General features: G+C 43.6%; 1 protein-coding gene across 2 annotated transcripts in view; it reads right to left on the reverse strand.

The window, feature by feature from the left end:
- Positions 1 to 255: 255 nt before the first annotated feature.
- The window catches only part of XYLT1 (xylosyltransferase 1), a 202,465-nt gene continuing 181,991 nt past the window's right edge, over positions 256 to 20,729 (reverse strand). For both annotated transcript variants that reach the window (XM_037385493.1, XM_037385494.1), the window contains 2 exons: positions 16,559 to 16,892; positions 256 to 8,213 (listed from right to left, as the gene is read on the reverse strand). In XM_037385493.1, the coding sequence (XP_037241390.1) occupies positions 7,891 to 8,213; positions 16,559 to 16,892 (657 nt within the window). In that variant the 3' untranslated portion in view covers positions 256 to 7,890. The remainder of the gene's footprint in view (positions 8,214 to 16,558; positions 16,893 to 20,729) is intronic.

Genomic DNA, 20,729 nt, shown 5'->3' on the forward strand with positions numbered 1-20,729 from the left:
GGTGAAGCAGCACCGTGTGCCTGCAAGCCATTGTCTGGGCCAACAAAAACTGATTTCTGCAAAGTGTCCATGAACATTTCCCTCATAATTGCTATGGCTGGGAAATAAAGCCTGAGAAATGACCGACCGGGCAGCATATTGGCATCAGCACTGTGATCACCGATCGGTAGTGCTTGGTCCCATTTTTCCTCCTAAATATCACCAAGCAGCAAAGTGCTTCAGTGGGTTTGAAAATAACACAAGGTGCACATCTACTCCTAAAGACAGCCTTTTTTTTATTTTAAAATTCTGCATCTGAAAACACAGTATGACAGAAAGCATTTATATACAACTGCAGTGTTTTTGGTATAATACAGTATTTAATACATCCATTTCTTTTTCTGCAAAAAAATTTGCTTTGTTGGACAATAAAACCAAACTCCCATTGACAAAGAATATAGCTAAGGCACATTGTTTTCTGCTAAATGAAAGACAAAAGGGTGCAAAAATGGGTAGTGCAATAATTGCTGAAAATCACATTCTACTACAAGAAAAGCATTCTGACTTTGAACTTTGATTACCGGTCAATTTAAGACATTTCAATATCTCATAAAATACTCCTTTAAATAAATAGCAAAATATCTACAACTTTCAGTGTGTTCCATTTGAATTCCCAGTATTTTTTTTAAACTTTGCTGTATATACATGGTTTTCTTTTTTCTTATTCAATAGCTTACAAAATATTTCTGTACAATTTTATGCATATTATGATCTATAACAAAATAGTTATTTCTTAAAACTATATTACCACCAGTCTTTGAAAATGACAGAATAGGAATAACTTATTATGGACTATGTTAGGCAATACAAAAATCCAATCAACCCAAAACAAAACCAAAATGACAAAGTCAGAAAAATCATTTCATTAACTCAAATTAATTCTTTTTGTTTCGCAAATCTGGTTTTCTACGTAACCCTTTTCAGTAGCCTTTAGGGTTGTATCCGCATCTGAATACCTAAACAGGATAGGATTTGGGATTCCTCAAAGCACTGCAGCCTGCCGGGAATATTGGTGCTACTGCAACATGACAGTTCTCATGGAGAAAACTAGTAAAGAAACCCAACATATACGGGCCTTGGCAGAAGTCCTTGGTTTCTGCTGATTTTGACAACCTTTGGATGAAGCTCCAACAGCCAAATTTTTGGAAATGCATTTACGACTTAGATGATACAACCAGACTCCCCTGTCTTCTAAATGTACTGTTAGATTCCCAACCATCACTCAAAATCTGGCCCCACATGGTGACATTCTTCAGATTTTAAGACCATACCATGAAGAGGATACATCTACTCCCAGCTATCAGCTATCGAATCTGAAAGGAATGCTACTACATCATGTCAGAATGAGTGAAATTACTCCAGAATTTGTCTTGTGCCTCTGAGAGCAGTCTGTCCTGTTACAGTCTGAAGATAAATTAAAAGTTATTAAGTTTGTACTTTGTAGGTAATTAAATCAACCTTCCTTATCTACAGTGAGTTGCAAAAGACAGAGCTCATAATTTCCTAAGGTTTATATGAACATATGAGCCATCCTTTTGCCCAAAGGGAAGGTCATTTTCTTCCCTTAAAGACTGCATTTGTAAGCAATTTCTATTGTATTTGTGAAGTGTAAGCTGACAGCAACACAACTGTGCTGTAATAGAAACCTCAAGGTGCCTTTTATTTATTCCACAACAAACAGAAAAAGTGAGCAAGACACAGACAACATCAAACTTTCTAACACAGTTTAAGGCCACATTTAGAAAGGATGAAAGTAAGGCTTTCTTTAAGGGGCAACACACTGGATGCTGCAATGGGGACAGACACCAAGCAATCCAGAGCTGATCGGATTCACCCAAGGAAAATCTGAAACACCACCCTAATTTTGGCCAGCAGGTCTGTGCCTTCTTTTGGATGTAAGCAGGAAAATAAAACGAAATGCCACAGACATCCTCCTCCAGAATATTCCCAGCAAACTGAAGGTGCTCCCCTAGCGAGAGGTTGCTATCTTCTCAGTTGAGGGTGTTAATTACAACAGAACCAAAGACAAGTCAAGTCATTACAATATACAAATGCAGCGCAATGAACTGCGCCTAGAATTGTCACTCTGTCATCAGAGGCACCTGTACAGTATCTTGCTGTTTATTTGGCAAGGTTACAAGTAATACTTCTAGGTTTTAACAAAGTAGAAAGAGAATTTGCATAGATTGTACATTCAGTTCAAGGAGATTTCTGGTACCTTTTTTTGTTGTTATCAGGTAAACGTGTTTGCAGACACAGTGAGGTAGCAGCTGTGATAGCACCCATGAGCAAAAGAAGGTAACCAAGGCAGAAGCAAAGAGCAGAGAGTGATCTACACACTACTGTTAGTCTACAGGAACAAAATCAACATGGTACCTGCAGTATCACACCGTGAAGGTTAATCGCTGCCAACACCAAACGTAACTGGAGACAGACTAGCGCTACTGTGGCCGTGGGGCTGTAAGGTTTGTTGCCTCAATTTTAAATGCTCTCAGCCCGATTCTTTTCTCCCTTACTGCGATGGTGGCTGTAAAGGTTTTCAAAGGCCAATCCCTTCTACTCTACCCCTCCAAAAGGAGTTACAAATCAGAGCATTTACTCATCCTTGAAGAGTCTACAGGAAAAAAGGTATTTCTCTACAGAGTCTTGCTCGCTGCCCTTAACCCTAATTTGTTTGGCTCCTCTGTGCCTGGCTGCAGCAGCAGCTGCCCTCAGCCGCCATTCCCGCTCTCCAGCTCCTGCTGGGCCCCTAGGAGGGCAGCGGCCCATCCCTCCAACTCCACACTGCTCCCACCCTCTCTGGGGGCTCCAGTCCTGGAGCTGTCTTGGCAGAAGCCTGAGGGTTTGGTCTAGAAAGACCTTTTTACATGATGTTTTCAATTGCCATTTAGCATGTGTTTAATTCATGTCCTATGAATGCTTCAGACTATCCTGGAGGTCTTGAATAGCTGAAATAAAAGCACGTACGGACCATTATCTTTGCATAACCAGGCTGAAACAAAGGCCAGTGCGAAACGCTGCCAGCTACTTGCTACCAGGTCTGATGCTGGAATAACTAAACCTACTATTACATGTATTAAATGCCCCTGCGTGAAAATTGGGAAAAGATAATTGCAATCACTTTTACCAACTCCTTCACGTGTGTTAGTACTGAGCTGACTGAAGGCTGCTCTGAAAAGCAAACTTTTCTGATTTGCAGCTAGGGTTTTTGAAGAAGCCTAAGGGATTTGGCTCACACAAGTACAAAACTTCCTGCTCAATGGAAAGTGGTGGAGCTCGCCAAGGTTTCATGTGGCCAACTCCTGAAGCTTTGTGATCTGGGAAGACAACGAGGGTGTGACAGCCGGCGGGAAGCTGGCAGTTCTCTGACAGCTGTGATGAAAGAGAACCAGAGAAATCAACAGAAAGTTGGTCCTCATTGCCTGGACACGATAAAAATCTGGATCTTGTTTTCTTTTTATCTGGGAAGTCAAAGCTGAGATCTCACGGTATCAGCATTTCCCAGCCTTGCTGTGCAGAAGGTGCCCAGATTGTTCAAAGGTTTGTTGGAGCACAACTGTGTCAAACTTTTGTGAAGTTTCAGCAGCTTCTTTACCCTTCATCTCTCCCTTTGGCCAGGCTCAGAATATCCCAGTTCTGATTCACTGACTTCACTACTCTGTCCACCATAATCGTGGCTAAGAGTGATGGAGATTTCATTAGTATTGCAATTAGTGCTGTAGGAGATGGACAGAAGGTGAATACACATTAGCTGGTCCTTTTGAAGGTGCTGCAGGATCATTGATAATGTGCCGTTAAACAACTGTACATGCATTGTGCACTGAAGCCAATACTTAGGAAAGTCAATTTGTAACAGATGAATGCACATTCCTGTATCTCTAGGCTCAGCAATAACGAAGGCTTAACAACAGAGATACAGAGGGACTTTCTTGTATAACACTTGCTATCATGAAGGAATTGTTAAAATTCTCTGCTTGCCGAGAGCACAAAAAATGAAGACATAATTCAACTCTAAAAAACCCTTTCAATATCAGAAAATGAAAATACAAATACTACAACTCAATGTCCCAATGACATCAAAGAAAGAATTGGACAAATCTGAAAATAAACTGTCATTTGAGCTATTTCTATTAGCCTCAAGGCTTAACATTACCATATAAACAGGTTTGCATAATGCTGAGACTGACTTTGGATGTAATTCATTAAATCATGTATGTAGATGTTCTGCATTGTGCCACATTCTTTTTCTGCGTAATACTGATTGATCACAGAAGTGTTACATGGCTGTCGTGCAGAATGGGCAGGGAATTTGAACGAGCAAAGCATTATGCACAGAAGACAAATGTGTGCCCATGGAAGTACAGCCCCCTCCCACAGGAAGGGATGTTCACCAAAACTGGCCTTCAGGTGGAGTCCTCTTCAGCCAGGACTAGCCAGCGTGGCTGGAAAACAACACTCGCACATTCAAATGAAGATGCGTAACTCGCTTGTTTCGCATGAACTGTGGGCCCCTGCTCTGAATTCTCCTTTTCACCAAATGTAAGATCTGTGAAGTTATTCTCTTCTCACACTACATAATACTCAACACAGGCTCCAGGTGCCTGCCGTTTCAGAACCAGAAAAGCCACCAAGCAGGATGTCGCTCTTAGCAGCGCTACCACAGCATCGACTTGGAGCAAGCTCTGATCCCTGATGCAAAGTCTTGCTTTCCATGGTTTTTCTTCACAACTACAGAACTTTGTAACTCAGACACAGTGTCCCATCTATAACTCATGTATCCGTGTCTGCATACTAATAGCTATAGTGGAGGTTGTCATTTAGGTCCAAAACTTGACACTGCCCCCAGAAGACATTCCAAACTCAGCAGCTCATCCTTTCATGACTTCAAACACAGACAGTATATACTCAGATCATACTGCCACACCCTTTATTTATGCTGGACTTGACCCTGAAGTCCTTACTCAGCGTTGGCACTCCATGGAAGTTTTGCCTGAGAAAGGACTGCAGGATCAGCCTCTTCAGTTTTATATCATATATTTCAACAGCAGCACTGGGATTGCCAGCTTGCTACAAAACTTCTTTGTGTAGATGCTTTTTGTCTTTCAGAAAATAAACTAATATAAATTTTGTTTTATTTTAAACCTAGCATATAATGTAAATAGATATATCAGCAACCATTTGTTTTTCTTTCCCTTTTTTGTACTAAAAGAAAATAATTTGCACCTTCCATTTTAAATGATAAAAGTGGCAGATTTTCTTCTAACCACAAAAGATGGGATTGTTGCCACCATCTGCTTGGTCTAGTTAATAATGAAAACTTACCAACAAAGCACTTAAAAACATTCCTGCTTAAGAATAAAAAAAGTATCAAATTTAAAAACCAAGTTATCTGCATGCATGTGTGTGGGCGCACCCTTATACATATGCTTATGTGCAAGACAGACTGAAGATTTTGCCGCCACCCCAGTAGTCTTATTGAGAACAATCACTGGCTGGGATTGTTAACGAATTTTATTGTGTGCCCAAATACGACGTTCTTAATTTAACCTGCAGGGCTTGGCTTGAACCATAGACTTGCCATTGCATCAGTGTGACTAAAGCCCTGGACTTCACAGTGAGGATTGGAGATCCCCAGAAAATTTGAACTTCACGAAGGAATGTCAGATTAAAAACAAGCGCTGTTAAAAAACCTCCACTGAATAAGTAATAACACTGTGTTTCTATTATATAAACCTGTTGGCAGCCCTGGTTTTAAACACGCTTGCTACTAGAGCTGGTTGTGAAGCTGGAACATTACCTTGACCGAAATATTTCAACCAGCTCTCACTGCTACAAGCTTTCCTAAAACTACTGCTCTAGTGACTGTCAAAATCAAGACAAAAAAAGAAAAGGAGGTGTGAGGGGAGGAAGGCCTTTTCTTAATAAAGGCAGCTTCAGTTAGTAAGATAACGTAATCTTCAAGCTGCAAAAGCAGCACCTACTAATTAGTCATTGACTAAAACATAAATAATAAATACCTAAATTGTTCCTTCTATGCATCCGTTTTTGTGCCAGATAAACATTTCAATGCTTTGCCTTAATGCCAGCACAGCTGACACTGCAATTTCAAGTCCAAAGCAAAATGCAAGTAGCTTTAAACCAATACGTCGGAGAGAGATACTAGAAGCCACTGGGATCTGCGTGTTACGGTCATCTTGCAACTGTTGTTTAAAAGGGAATTCAACCTTTCTGTGAGACGCGATTACAGCATGATTTAAGGGTCTGTTTCCCTCCTGCTGTGGATGCATAACTCTCATCAGCAGAAAGTTAGCCATAGACACAGAAGGGTAAACAGATACCTCACTTCATTACATCAACAGGATTTTTCTCCTAATTAACCCAATAGCTTTTAATAGCCTTTTTGGGTTACGTTGTTAACAAGAGATTACCACAGCAACAACAAACTGCATGTTTTATGTTAATGTAAAATGCATTAGTTGGAGATTAATTTGCATACCCCCCCTATATTTTAAAAGTTCTTGGAATGTAAATAAATCTTTTTCCTACTGTAGAAAATGCAGCTTAAAACGATGCAAAACATGCCATTTAAAACAGGATGCAGCCTGCTAGAAATTCTGAAGACACGCAAGGGTAGGTTGTTGACAGAATAAAGTCAGAGCACTGAGAACTACAGCATTGCTCTCCTTCGCTGTCAGCTCGTGGCTTCGGCCAGGAACCCATGCCCTGCACAAGCCTAGAAGGACCCTTCATGAACACGAAGAGCTGGCAGATCTGAGATCAAGGGAGGGAATTAGTGTTAAGACGTACTAGCCACTATTCGCATTAGGGAAGAAACATGTTGTTACAGATTTAGGTCCCAATTCTACCATTCTACTGGCTCCACACAACTCCACTGCCTGAGAAAAAACTCAAGCTCAGCTCACAAGCAGAATCGGCAAAGGCTGTGAGCAGGCACATTGCAGCCCACCCCCAGCCTACAGACACACCTGCTGCACTGCAAGTCTGCAAAAGTGCTTAGGTACTGGTGAGCTTAGAAAAAAACCCGCAGATTCCAAAGGGCTGAAATCCAAAATACTTCTTTGTTCTTCAATTTAATACTCTTCCTACCCAGACCCTGAACCTGACTGCATGAGACACAGAAATCTAATATAGCAAACTGGTTCCGTTTAGAGTTTATCATGGAATTAAGTTTTAAAAAATCTCTGAAAATAATCTGGAAGTTTCTGCTTTTGCTTGTTTTTTCCTAAGCAGGATAACAGACATTAACTAAGTTTAGAATTACTTTGTGTAATTAAAAAAAAAATAAAAAAAAATAGAGTGAGGCTGTACCATAATTATTTCAGGTCCTGTGAGGTAATGCAGCCATACAGGCTCTAGCCTGCAGTAACCGACCTCCCCAGGATGCATAACTAAAAGGGAATTTTGCTGTGATTTATTCAGGGTAGCAAAATAAAGAAAGCCTATGAAACAGCGGAGGTACAGACAGATTTATTTTTAAGAAACACTTTTAGCAGCTGCTCCTTTGCTGCCCTCTCCATGGCTTGCTGCTGCCGTTCTGGAGCCGTTCTGGAGCCTGCAGAGGCGGCGGGTGCAGTGGCACATGTGGCCGGGGCACCTTGGGGAGGCAGGGGCTGCGGGGTGGCCGAAGCTGCCCCTGACAGCAGGATGGAGAGGGCAGTGCCAAAGGCCTTGTCAATCTTTTTTTTTTTTTTTTTTTAATGAATTATATTGCAATAAGTAACAAAAAATTATAATGTTCCCTTAGGTTTCTGAAATGCGGTGTGGGATTCACATACGAACAAGGTTAAATTCCCTTTTAAAAACCTGTGCTGGAGGAGAGCGTACCAGATGCTACCTCAAGCGACCGTCGGGTTTGATGGGGCCCAGCTCAGATTTAGGGTCCGGGCTCAGGGAACTCCAGGCTGTCTGAGCACAGCTCTGCATGACTGGGCAGGCGGTGGGGCCGGTGCTGCAGATGTCCACGGCCGACCAGACGCTGCTGACCAGAGAGTCCACCCAGGCTTCTAGCCGGGCACCCACGAGCTCTGCGTTCCTCTTGGCCTGGTCCACACGGGCAGCGCTGATGGGGATATTCAGGACAGGGTTCAAGCCCTGAAAGCTCTGCTCCATGTATGCGTTCTTCGGAGGCCCGCTGTGATACTTCATGGCTTCCTCTGGAAATGCAGAAATAAAGCCAGACGTTAGTGCATTAAAAAAAATCCCTCGAACCTTCAGGGTCTAAAAGTACAGCAAACAAAAAGGCGAGAGTTAGTGGTGTGCTACAGTCTGTTTCCCCAGCGTTGAGGACATGCTGCAAGCTGAGAACGACTGGCTGCGTGCAGCAGTTCAGCTCCTGCTCACCACCAGCAGCTCTGCTCACCACGACGCTCGCGCTGCAGGTGCTGCGTGAGCAGGGCACAGCGCTGAGGCTGGAAGCCGCGTCCGCCTTACTAGCATCATGTACAGCCGGCGTCCCCAGAGCTGCCGGCCAGCCAGGCACCACACAGGGCTGTTCTGCACAGCACAACGAGGCAGGCCCAGCCTCAAGAGCATCTCAGCTGCAAGCTCCTATCTGTCCCTGGAGCCTGATCGACGTGCAGCTCCTCCTCAGAAGCCCATTCTGCGTTCATGAGAAGCTGATTTTGCCTCTTTCACCAGAGGAGCAGCCCGGGAGATAAGCCCCGCACAGCTGACATTGCCGCTGCAGACACCCGCGGAAGGCTGTGCTTTGAAATCAGCAAATAGTTCAAGGACACTTGGTGTGAGAAGGCTGCCGACTGTCGTCAGACCTTCAGGTGCTATCATTAATTTGTCTCAGATTGGTTTTTTTCCCCCTAAACTGATGAACCATGCCCTGCTGTGGAAAAGTCACAAAATTTGTTAGCTCAGCCTGCCTCCAAAGACTGGGTGGTGCCCCCCTGGCACTGGAAGGACACCACCACGGCCTCGGGCAGACCAGAGCCATAATGAAATACCTGCAGCCCCAGCATCATCCCTGGAAGTGCTCCAGTCTCGCTGAGAGAGTCTTCTCTCATGAAAATTACATTTTGAGCTCTTGTACCAAGTAACGGATCACAACCATTTCCTAATGACGCTTCTGTCTGCGCTGTGGTTGCTCCCCTTACGGCAGCTCTTCTGCCTCAGCAGAACGCAGTAGCTGCCCCGAGTCCGTGATGTTGCAGCTAAGGTGGTGTCAGGCTGTGACACCTTCAAAGACCACGAAGTGGCCACTGCTGGTCAGCCCGCCCTTGCCCTGGCTGGCTGACTGCTCCAGGCCTGCGAGCGCACCAGGGTGCTGCTCATAGAGGCAGTGCGGAACCTCCCAGAAATGTTCACCCAGTGCCTCCGGGGACTAAATTTTCAACCATTTCTTTCTGTTCTCAGCTGGCTTCCCTCGCATCCTCACTCCGGCAGCACAGAGGATACGTTCAGCTCTGCCAACATACACACTGTTGCACACAGAATGGGCCCATTCAGGGCGCTCCGGGCTAGGAAAGCCACCGTGCTCGGATAGCGTTAGGGGGCCAGGAATTACATATTCATGGCTACAATTCCTTCCACATGTCCTTGCTGCTTCCACCGCAGCCTGACACTGAGTCCTTTCTTCCATGCAGAGGACAGTGTCTCAGGCGCTGGCAGTAAATCAGGACATTTATTTAGAGGGAAAAGGGACGTTTAATTGGAGCTTTGCTGTTACATTTGCAAAGTCTTTAATGTCAAATACTGTGCAAGTCCATTACTTCAAATACCCAATTAGATTAGTTTGGCACATCCCCATCACCATTATACATCATTTAACTGCTCCTGCATTCATCTAAACTCCTCTCTCTATTTTTAATGGTAGATATCCACAATAACCTCTAGCCAAAATGAGTTTATTCCATGCACATGGGTCAGAAGTACGCTCTGCTAGAGCACTGCAGTTTAAGAAACAGAACAAGTACACATGATTAAATTTCCTCCTTTGGAAGCAATTAAATATGGAAGACTGTTTGTCAACATATTAATTAAATAGGAACTTTCTAACTAAAAATCCCCAAACAAATAAGAGTTGGCATTACTAGCAGGATCATCTGATTGAAACAGGCAATTCAGAGAGCTTGCTAAATTAAAGCCCGTTGTGCATGTGTTTAGCACACGGAACAAGAGAGATCTTTTTCAGACAAATAACAGGATAGAATGGAATTTGCTTTTCTCTCTGGTTCAGCCCTGCACTCACCCCAGGCTTCAGGACCTGGTGGATCACCGGGACTGGAAGGAGCGAAACCTTCAGGAACTGTAGGACCCAGTGCCTGGCAGTGCAGCAGGTCACCTCTCCCTGAACCTGTGACCCTCGCTGCTTAAGATCAGCGGGCTGCTTTTGCTACAATACAGGTGACAGCCCCAGCAACTTCAACACTTCTAAAGGTCTCCAGTCTGCTGCAGTTGTGTTGGACACGCCGTGCTACTCACACCAACACGCTGCTGTTTCATTCTGCCCCGGAACGGGCTGAGCTGCAAGGGCGTGTGCCGGCAGGTACGGCAGCAGCACTGCTTAACAGGGCTGAAGGTAAACTTTCTGGAAAAGCCACCCACAAGAATCAGCAGATATGAAAAGACTGCTGAGGACGGTACTAAAGGGAACAAGACACTGTGTTTGTCAGCATGTTGGGGGCTACTGCTCCCACAGCGACAGTGTGCTTCTCTGACGTGAGACACGGTGAAACCCTGACCTGGTACTGACAGGGGACTGCAGCAGAACAAACACCCCGAGTTAGGTGTCTGCATACCCTATAAAGAAAAAGCTGGGAAACAGCAATCTGAGAGCAGAGCCATGTATATAATCAATAGGAAATGCTGAGGATTCAACCCAGAACCCTCTCCTGGAGCCTCCAAGTCTTTGCTAAAAAGCTCACAGGAGAGCAAGGAGGATGCTGCTCATGCAAGCTACGGCACACGTGGGCTATTCTTCTTCGCATTAAAGGAAAGACGACAGAGATAATCCCGACTCTGTAACTCACTGGGCTGGGACAGGAGAAGGACAGTGTGGAACCCAGGCCCTGAAATACTGCATGAAAGGAGGCTGGAGCTATTGGGCATGCTTTTAAAGCACTGACACTTCAGTCCATGCTCATGAAAAAATAACAAAGAATGTAAGGCTTGCCCCATGGGATGTGTGTTTAGACATTTAAATCTGTACAGTTAGAGCAACCAATTAAAAATTAGCTAAATTACAGACACTAAGCCAGACTTTTTGGCCAGTAAACGCATCCAAATAGCCTGTTGACTGCAGGAGGACACATATCAATGCAAAATATATTCCACTGACTCTAAATTATATCTTTAAAAAATTAGTTATTTTTGTCCCCCATTTTGGTTTGCTCTTCATTTTGGGAGGGCACTTCATTTCTCAGCTGACTTTTCTTGGTATCACTTCTTTGCACTAAATACACAGTCTATAGTGGGCCGCAAAGGCTGGGTTTTCAGCATCTTTGTGTGGGTTTGTGCTTCTTTTTGCAGAAAAAGCAAATGAGTTTAGACAGAGAGTAGTGGGCTAAGGAATGAAAAATGTGGTTACCTTGATACACATTAAGGTGCCCGACCTGTGGGTTTTTTTTTTTAAAGCAACAGAGAATGTACAGCTTTATTTCTTCACTTGAATGGTGTTGAAACCCTCTGGCAAAGAGGTAATTTTTTATTGACATTTTGTTTGTTTTCTCTTGCAGCAAACAAGACAGTGCTGCATTTGCTCATTGTGAAGCTAATCGACTCCTTGTCAACTGGATCTGAGCTAAATGATTCCAAATTTCAAAGTAAATCCCTGTCTTCAGAGTTTTTCTCAGAATGACAATTCCGGGGCATGTCTACTTTTCTGCACTTAACGCGCTTGCCTGCTGCTATTACTGCCTTTATCAAGAACATGTCATGGGACCTCTGGTTAATTTAAAGAAATCACAGCAGTTCTGACACAAGTTGCCACCCACTTTATAATCCGTATAGATGCAGTTAGAATTGATTGACCCACTGCAAACAACCAATGGCAAAAACAAAGGTTTCCCCAGTATATACTTAATTAAGATGATCTATAAATATGGATTAGGTTAAAAGGCCTTTGAGACGCACGTGTGCATCGCAGTATGTCTGCTAATGCTGTCAAGCCTTTGAAAGAAGTGGCTGCAGTCTGAGGGCACAGGGAGCAGGAGATGGTGTTCAAGGCCCCCTGTCCTGTCGCAGAGCAGCAGGGATCAGAAGCCCCGTGTCTGGGGAACGTGATCGAGCCAGGAACCAAACATGAAAGGTCTCTCTTTAGGCAAAGAAGGAGGATGCTCTTCTTCACTGCCCTCCTTGTCTGAAGGAAGCAGGGGTTTATTTATTCACTTATTTATTTATTCGCAATCCAGCGTTTAGTATCAGCTTGAGGTTTGGGACTTTTTCTGCCCCAGAAGTGAATCTGCCCCTGGCTCACAGTAACCTGTTGAGCTTTAATCAAACAGGTATCCTGCATTAAATGCATGACAGGTCATTATCATCACTCCTGCTAGGAGACTGCTGTGGAAACTTTGCCATGAATATGAACTCAAATTTTAAAATGAAATTGCTTTGGCTTTTTCTCTGCCCCCTCTCACTGCCCCTGGGAGATGTGTGATCACACCTGGCACGACTGCTTCACATGGACTTTGGAGAGCACAGAAGGGTGGGAACGTGGGATGACGGGGATGCAGTGCCAACCTCTATTGATTATGCTGTTTTCTTAGGAATTGAAATCGACTTGGTATCTTGGATTATAGTCAGCGAACTGCTGGCTAAATGCTACAAATTATACCTGTTGTTTGGCTCTGCCTCTCCAGTCCCTACACAGGGGACCCGGACATCTGGCCCCAGGTCTCCAAACTGCGCTTAAATTCAGGCTGCTTAAAGCAGACAGCAAGAAACCCCCATTCCTGTCTATTATCCCTGCTGGCGATCTACCGATCTCCCCGTTTTGTCTCCTCCGTGTTAGATTCCCTCTCTGTCTTGGCACAAGTTAATCCTCGGGCATCCTGCTGGTGCTTGGCAGCCCTCCTGTGTCCTTACAATAAGCAGAGTACTTAGCTTTAACACACTCAGCCATATGGTGTGAAACTAAAAATCACCATTTAGAAGAGGAATCAAACAGAATCTGGCTGTGCAGGACATAGAGGGAAGGAGACAGTGGTGGAGCAAGTGAACCTGATTTCTCCCACAGATTAATTTAATTTTCCCTTTTTTTTTTTTTTTTCTTTCTCCAACCAGGCAAACATTTGAAGGCACTCTTGAGCCAGAGGATCTGCTGAAGGCAGAGTTGCTCAGTGACACAACTCAGAAGAGAAAATAAGACACAGATTTGGATGACTGCAGGGGGAAGAGGAGCAAGAAAGAATAAGTAACATTAGATTCTAGACTTTGCACCGAAAAAGTTTTGGGAGCCTTGTTTACAGTGGAAATACCCCAAACCTCCCAGCATACTCAGTAATTCCATGTAAGATCTGATCTCTTATAGATACAGCTTTTGAAAAGGTCAATTAATCTCCGTTTTTAAAACAATTTACATTGTCAGTTATGCACATCTGGACACAGTATCAAAGAAAATACCTGCTCTTGATTTCCCTTTATGGTTTTACTTGCATGCACAGACTTCAGGCCAAAATTAATAAAGAAATGGGAATAGAAAAATCAATAAACTAGCTGCATATACTGTTTTCATAAACTGCTAAACAAAATGTCTTTGCTGGTTGCTGTCTTTTTTCTTTTTTAATTGTAATCATGAATTTTGAGAGTCATGATACAAGAACAAACGTGTTTCCCTCTGATTATTCAAAGGAGGAGCAAGTAGCTCCCTTCATGATGCTGGGAAAACCAAAGCAACTTTTCCTTGTAGTGCTCTGTGCTGAACTGATGTGTAGGTGAGTAATGATTTAGGAGAGGCAGTGATGGTTGTCACGTCCATACTCTCAAGATACAAGACCATAGTGGCTGTTGTGCTGCTGCCCGATGTGCAAACACTTTTTAGAACAACGTGCACAAATTACACACAAGGCCATGGACATTTTTATGCGCGTAACTACGTCGACTCCAGTTTCTACATCTGGAGTATATAAGACAGAGAGGATGAAGCAAATGACATGCAAAGTGGTATGAAATGTATCAGTCATTCAAAAAGCTTCTGGAGTAGCAAATTACTTTCCAGGGTAATTTTTCCAACCCTAAAGCTTTTTTCTTCCTCTTTTTTTGGGGGGTGTGTGGAATAGGTGGGGTGGGGTGAGGAAGGATGGTTGAAAGAACAAAATTTTAAAGAAATACCTAATGAAACATATTCCCTTCCGCTGCTGACAACTCCTGGCTAAATCTGACGTATGTTTTATTTTCAGTGTTAAAACAAGACAATAATACTGTTCCTTCAGTTAAGAAGATTTTTGGCAGCTTTTGCGTTGTTTACAACAGAAACAGAAATTGCTCTTTTAGAAGTTCTAATTCTTTTGTCATACTCTGACAATGCCTTTATTTGGCAGAGAAAAATATATTTAAATAATAAAGTGGTGACAAACTGACAAAAGCTAGAAATCAAAGCTAAATGACAAGTGCCTACACAGAGCACAATAGTGTCACTGAAACAGAAAGCCTTAAAAAACCCAAACAACGGGAATTTGCATTGTAAATACAATTCTAACTACAGTGGAGTGTCACTATTTGCCCCTGTAATTAATTTTCTTCTTTACCTTCATGCCTCAGACATCTGGAGATTATACATCACATCATCAGTAGCAAATCACTCCTGAGGCTTTTCTCCTAGATAACATTGTTCCCAAGCTTTGTACTTCATCCCTGTAGTAGATTCTAGTTACCATACAAATGTGCAGGGCACTTCAACAAACAATAGGAGCCAGGTCGTCTCCCAGTGTACCAATGGGCAATACGGAGTAACTCCATAATTTCAGTGGAATTATTCCAGATTCAGAGTTTGGGCCAAAGGGAGTTCTGCCTTTACACCATCAGGTGTGGGCTCATGAAGTCTGAGACATGCTTAACTGTGTGCCAGGCCCTCATGTTATGGGGAAAAGCAGGAAGGTTGCTCGCTACACACCACGTTTTCCATCCAAATTATGCCTTAACTGTTAAATTACCAAAGAACATGGAATCCATTAATTTCCAGGAGACAAGTCAGTAACAGCTGCATTTAGAAGTAGGCTGCCTCAAACTTTAAAAACTTACTCCTTCTACACACAGTGTTTCTTTACAGTTTATCATTGCCTATTAGCTAAAAACAGCAGCAGGTTGTTGGTGGTTTACTTTCTGCTTAAGAAATGATGCCACCAAATGTCAGAAGAAGAAATCAGTAAGTTAGCTCTTCTGCTGAGAAATGTGTAGACTCAAGCTCCCGTTGAGCAAGAAAAGGGCTGCATGAGCTCTCAGCAGTTGTCTGGTGGTGTTTGCATTACAGAAGCAGCACGCTATCCTGTAGGTAAATGCCTGACTCAGTTTATTTGCTGCCTTGTCAGAAAGAAGAACTTCTGAAAACTTAATAGGATCATTCATGTATCTGGCAAATTTAAGATGTCTAAAGTTATGAATATTAATACAGGGCAGATGGAAGCACTTGAGCACGTTAAGAAGAAGAATGGTAAAGATATTCATAACAACAAACTTGTTTTGATCTTACTGAGAGAACAGGTGTGGCTACACAATGGTGGCTCTCCTCCCAGCCCAGTGTCCTCGGCGTTGGCTGAGGACCTGAGCGCTCGAGCAGTGCCTGTCCCAGTGCAACCTGCTGCTGGGAGCCCACAGACACCAGCAGCCCGGGAACGGCCTCTCCATTTGGATGGCTCGGGGCTGCTGTGGCAGAGAAGAACATAGCTTCTTTCTAAAAAATCAGCTTGGGTCTGATAGTAGGATCGCCATATCCATAAATATTTCTGTAACACAGCTCAGCCCCCTCCCCAGCTTCACCTTCGGGCTTTGTGCACACACGATGGGTGCAGCAGCCTCCTGGTGGCACGTACCGGGCACGTTTTGGCACCTGTTAGGCACAAGTGAATGCCTGGACCTGACAATATGCCAGGTGAGCTCTGGCCTGGGGTAATTTTTGTCTAATTCAGCATTTTGGGTAGTCATGCTTTTATCATTGAACACACAGACCTTGTCGAGGTAACAGTTTAAACCTCTGTAACTCTTTAGGAGCAAACGTGAATGAAAAGCAGCAGAAAAGGGTCCATTTTTCTTTCTATTTATAGATGACGGCTTTTACAATAGCTGTTAGATCACTGAGAGTCTGAAGTCCTCTGGATTCTGAACTGTGCATATTTTAAAGATATAAATAGCCTTTTGTTCAAAGTGGCTATGTTTTACGGACTGGATACAGGCACTTTCGCTTGTCTTAGTGCAACTATTTCTTCTGATTTAGTATCTGTAAAATTCCTTTCTTTTCTCCTTTTCCTATATAGCAATCCTTCATTTTTAACAGCACCATTTACAGTGAATACAGACACAATAACTGTATTATTCCTGTAGCAAACATTACACTTACCTTGTTTGATAGGCTGCCGATTAGAGAAGGTGAGAGGGGTAACAAGGAATTTGGTTTCAGCTACCTGTACCCAGTGATGCAGAATTTTTATCGTCCAGACACCGGGTCGCAGGGGCAAATTCAAAGGTGGTTTGTAATGAGTAAATTCGGCACTGGATTCAATAAGAATATCATATGTTGCTGCAATTACATTAACAGGATCCACCCAAATGACAGTAACGGTGACGTTGGGGCCTTTTCCCCATTTCTGCATGCCAACTGGCTCATCTGTCGGCCCAAGGAGTCCTCCGAAATTCCGGAAAAGCCTTTCCTTGGCGTCCCATTCGGTGCCAATCTGAAATTGAAGACCACATTGTTGCTAACGTCATCTCTGTAAGCACCTAAGACCCTTACGTCAAATAAGGGCTCTCAAGACACATCACGTTTCTCTAACGACATGAATTATGCATATATATGAAGGGTGATGGCAACACGACCTGAGATCATAATGTGTACACAAATTGTGAGACAACCTTGAATGCAAGGCTTAGGTTTTTTGGTCCAATTGTTCACTTTTGATTGATATAAAAGTTTTCTTTATCTTAAGAGTGACATAACAGGCTGTAATAGCTCTGCTTTTCCTCCACATGGAAGCAGTCAACAAAGGACCAAGCCTAGTGACTGAACACAGGCTATGCATAGAAAAAACAATATGATCCATCATCTCCTGGGTCATGAAAATGTATTATACATTTGAGAGATGGTCCCTGCAGTAGAGACCTACCCAGTTACTGCTCAGACCAAGGAAGAGGCTTTTGCTGTCTCCAGGACAAGTCGCATCAGATCCTCTACTACATCCTCATGAGATGCTGTCTCCTTCACTCCCTGCCTCTTCTGTGGGAAGTTATTTCTGGTAAACTCTTTTCTTAATGTCATAATAGTGACATTGTTTTTTATTTATTCACTAACCAACAGTAAAGCAGCTGATTCACAATATAGTGTAAATATTTAATGGACCCTTCTTTTTCCTAGCAGCTTTCATATTTCAGTGCTCTTTATATGAATTTTAATGGTTCACCCATAACCCATGGGATGATACAAACTTACAAGCTGTTGCCATTTATATTTGTACACGACTGAAAATAAGCATCTCTGAACAGATAGCATGGAAATGTAGAAACTGGCCTTCTTAGGCCAACTGAAAGACTTTTTACTGTCCCAGTACTAAATTAACCACATGCTTATGAGGGTGATGGTTAACAAACCACTTCCATCAATTCTCAACAAGGCAACCTAGCGGATGCAGTACTGAGGGCTGCAGGTTTGCTTTTAGAGGAAGTGTCCACCTCACTTGTCCCATGAGGTCCTGTTCCCATGATCTCAAATCAAAAGTGATCAATATTAAACACAAAAAGATTTGAGGGACCCCAGCTGAAGTGAAGAACAGGAGAACCCCTTGGCTCCTTTTGGCAAGCAGACATTTGATGTCATTCCTTGGAGAGACATAGAGATGTTTTGGCCAGCATGGTACTGAAACCCCTCACAGTCCATCAGGTCTTCTTTGGCCTGAATCTCCAAACAAACAGTGTAATGACCTAAGAGTTGATTTGTTCCCCACACAGAAATGATGGGATTCTCTCAAGCGGTCTCCAGAGGCCTGTGCACACCCAGGCAGGATCCCCTCTTTCAGCATATGTGGATATTGAAGACTCCCCCAACACAGAGCTGTCCTTGTCCCCAATCTTCACCTCACACAGGCATGGTCAGAACATGCTTTCCTGAAAGCATGACAAATAATTGTAGCTCATTTGCTTCAGAGATTTTTCTTCCGAATTTTATCTCATGTCATGAGAATATGTGGTTCCAATATAATGCCAAAATCCCCCCAAATCCATAAAATGTAACAATTACCTGATGTCTACTACCACTGATACCTGTGCTGGAAACCGTCCAGTCCTCAATTCTTTCTAAATAAATCACTGTGGTTGGCAGACAAATTACAGGAGGACTGCAAACAAACGACGACAAGGCCAGCAGAATAAAACCCTACCATCCTAAATCCATCTGTCATCATACGGATTCCTCCTGCCGGACTATGACACTGCAGAATATGAGACAAAATGAGCCTTCCACTACTCTGCAATCAACACAGCAGAATCGCTGGTATTTCAGAGGTATTTCACCTAGCACACCGGCTAATCAAACCAGACAGCGTAGCCCAGATATCAGACCCAAGCATCGACTGCCTCGAGGAGCTGTCAGTGCATACCCTCCTGACAAGACTGACTGACTATGTATGGAAATAAGCCGAGAAGAGAAAATTTCCTGACCAGATCTTATTATCTACTCCACCAACCATCACTGAGTGCAGCCACATGAGTCACGCCTACTGGAGCTCAAGGGATCTGGAAATAATAAAGCCACAATATGTGAAACAAATCTACACCCTCCTGGGCGAAGAAAAGCCCGTAAGGAAGCTCTTTCCACCACATTCAATATTTCTTATTGATGAACTCCTTGAAGAAAGCTTACTTCATTCTCAAAAATCAAACGTTCAACCTCAACATCCAAGAATTTCCCTCTCTTTAGTCTCTCGTCCCTGGGAAAAGAAATCAGAAAGGTCCAATCCCCATGCTCTGACCTCCAGGTGACACTGCACAACACCAGGGTGCACAAAGGATGCTGAGGCACGTTCACATGCGTTTATTAGAGTGGTCTGTGGAAGGGTGAAGCTTGATTTTGGGGAAAAATTCTAACAAATTTGTTGACTGGTTTTGCTTTGCGCAGGCACGTCACTGCGTTCCCTAACATTAAAGCAAAATTCAGAGCCAAAGGGCAGGAGAAGAGGGGGAGGATGGGACAACTGTCACGCTGGTAGCCATCGCCTCCCACGAGCACCTGTCCCACCACCCCTCTCGGGGTGTGCAGGTCCCCACAGACAGCAGCACAACCCCCCAAGGAGCAAACACTGCTGCAGAGCAGGTCCTCAGCAGCCAGGGCAAGGCACCCAGGCGCCCGCCAGCGCCCAGCCGGTGCTCGAGCAAGGCAAGGAGCTGGTGCTGCCTGGGGCTGTGCACCACCGGCACCCGAGGGGAGGGAACAGCCGGGAGCTGCCCACCACTGACATCTGTTTACAAGATCTGCCCTTTATGTCCAGTATCCAGCTGGGGACACACCTTCCCAGGCTGCACGGCTTGTAGTACAAGCTGGGTTTGGAAGAACAGTATTTTAAAGGGAATTTTACTCAAAGCACTGGTTAGAGGTTTATGCCTCTTCCCTTGAACTCTGCACAGCTGAGTTCCCAGTCCTGAGGTGTCTGATTTTATAGGCCAAGAGATACTACAGTCCTATAATATTTTTCATAGCCCCTTAAAACACTATAAGTAGGCTTTCACTTTCAAATGGAGTACACGAAGTATGGGATGGAATCAAGCAGTAATGAATATCTGATAAATTATGAAGGGAAGTGGCACAGAAACTGACATTTTCCACATCATTATTTTAATCACCATTATTTTGGGCTTCAAGAGCAGGCACTGTGCACGGGGCACATTTGGAAAGCTGGAACTCTCTCATTGGCTTAAAACTCCTGTTTCTATCTCTGTTCAGTCCCAATATAAAATTTTCCCAAGATAAATTATGCCTTGATTATGGGTTTGTATCTCGTTGCTCACCACAAACAGGACCATTAGGTTCACACAATGCACACTAATTGCCTGCCACCTAGTTTATTTTATTCTCTGTGATGAATCACAAGTCTTAACAAGACCAGAAATGAACTTGGTGTTCAACTGATATATGGTGAGCTGAGACACTCAGTACTGCACAGCAAATCAATCTTCTGCCCTCCATGTAGAAGTTGCACGAACCCAGGCTGGTAGGATACATACTGCGTGCATTGTGCACAAGCCGGTTTTAGGAGGTGGGGGAGTTTCATGCTTGGAAATAATTTCTCTTGGATTTCCTGTAAGTTTATTTTATTTTACTCAGCTCAAGACTGAGCGCAGGAGCCGTGTGTCTTAATTTCTTAAATTAGAAATTTCTTAAATTTGTTTAAAAATTAACCCCAGCTGGCTGATGGTTTTTTCCACTTGTCTTTACGCGGTGTATGGTGACACCTGCTACTTGGGAAGCAAAGGAGCGGAGGGCAGGAAGGGCTGACTGAAGGGGTCCCATCACCTCCGCTGCAATT

Source organism: Falco rusticolus, chromosome 4 (genome assembly GCF_015220075.1).
Source record: "Falco rusticolus isolate bFalRus1 chromosome 4, bFalRus1.pri, whole genome shotgun sequence".
In the NCBI taxonomy this organism is placed as follows: Eukaryota; Metazoa; Chordata; class Aves; order Falconiformes; family Falconidae; genus Falco; species Falco rusticolus.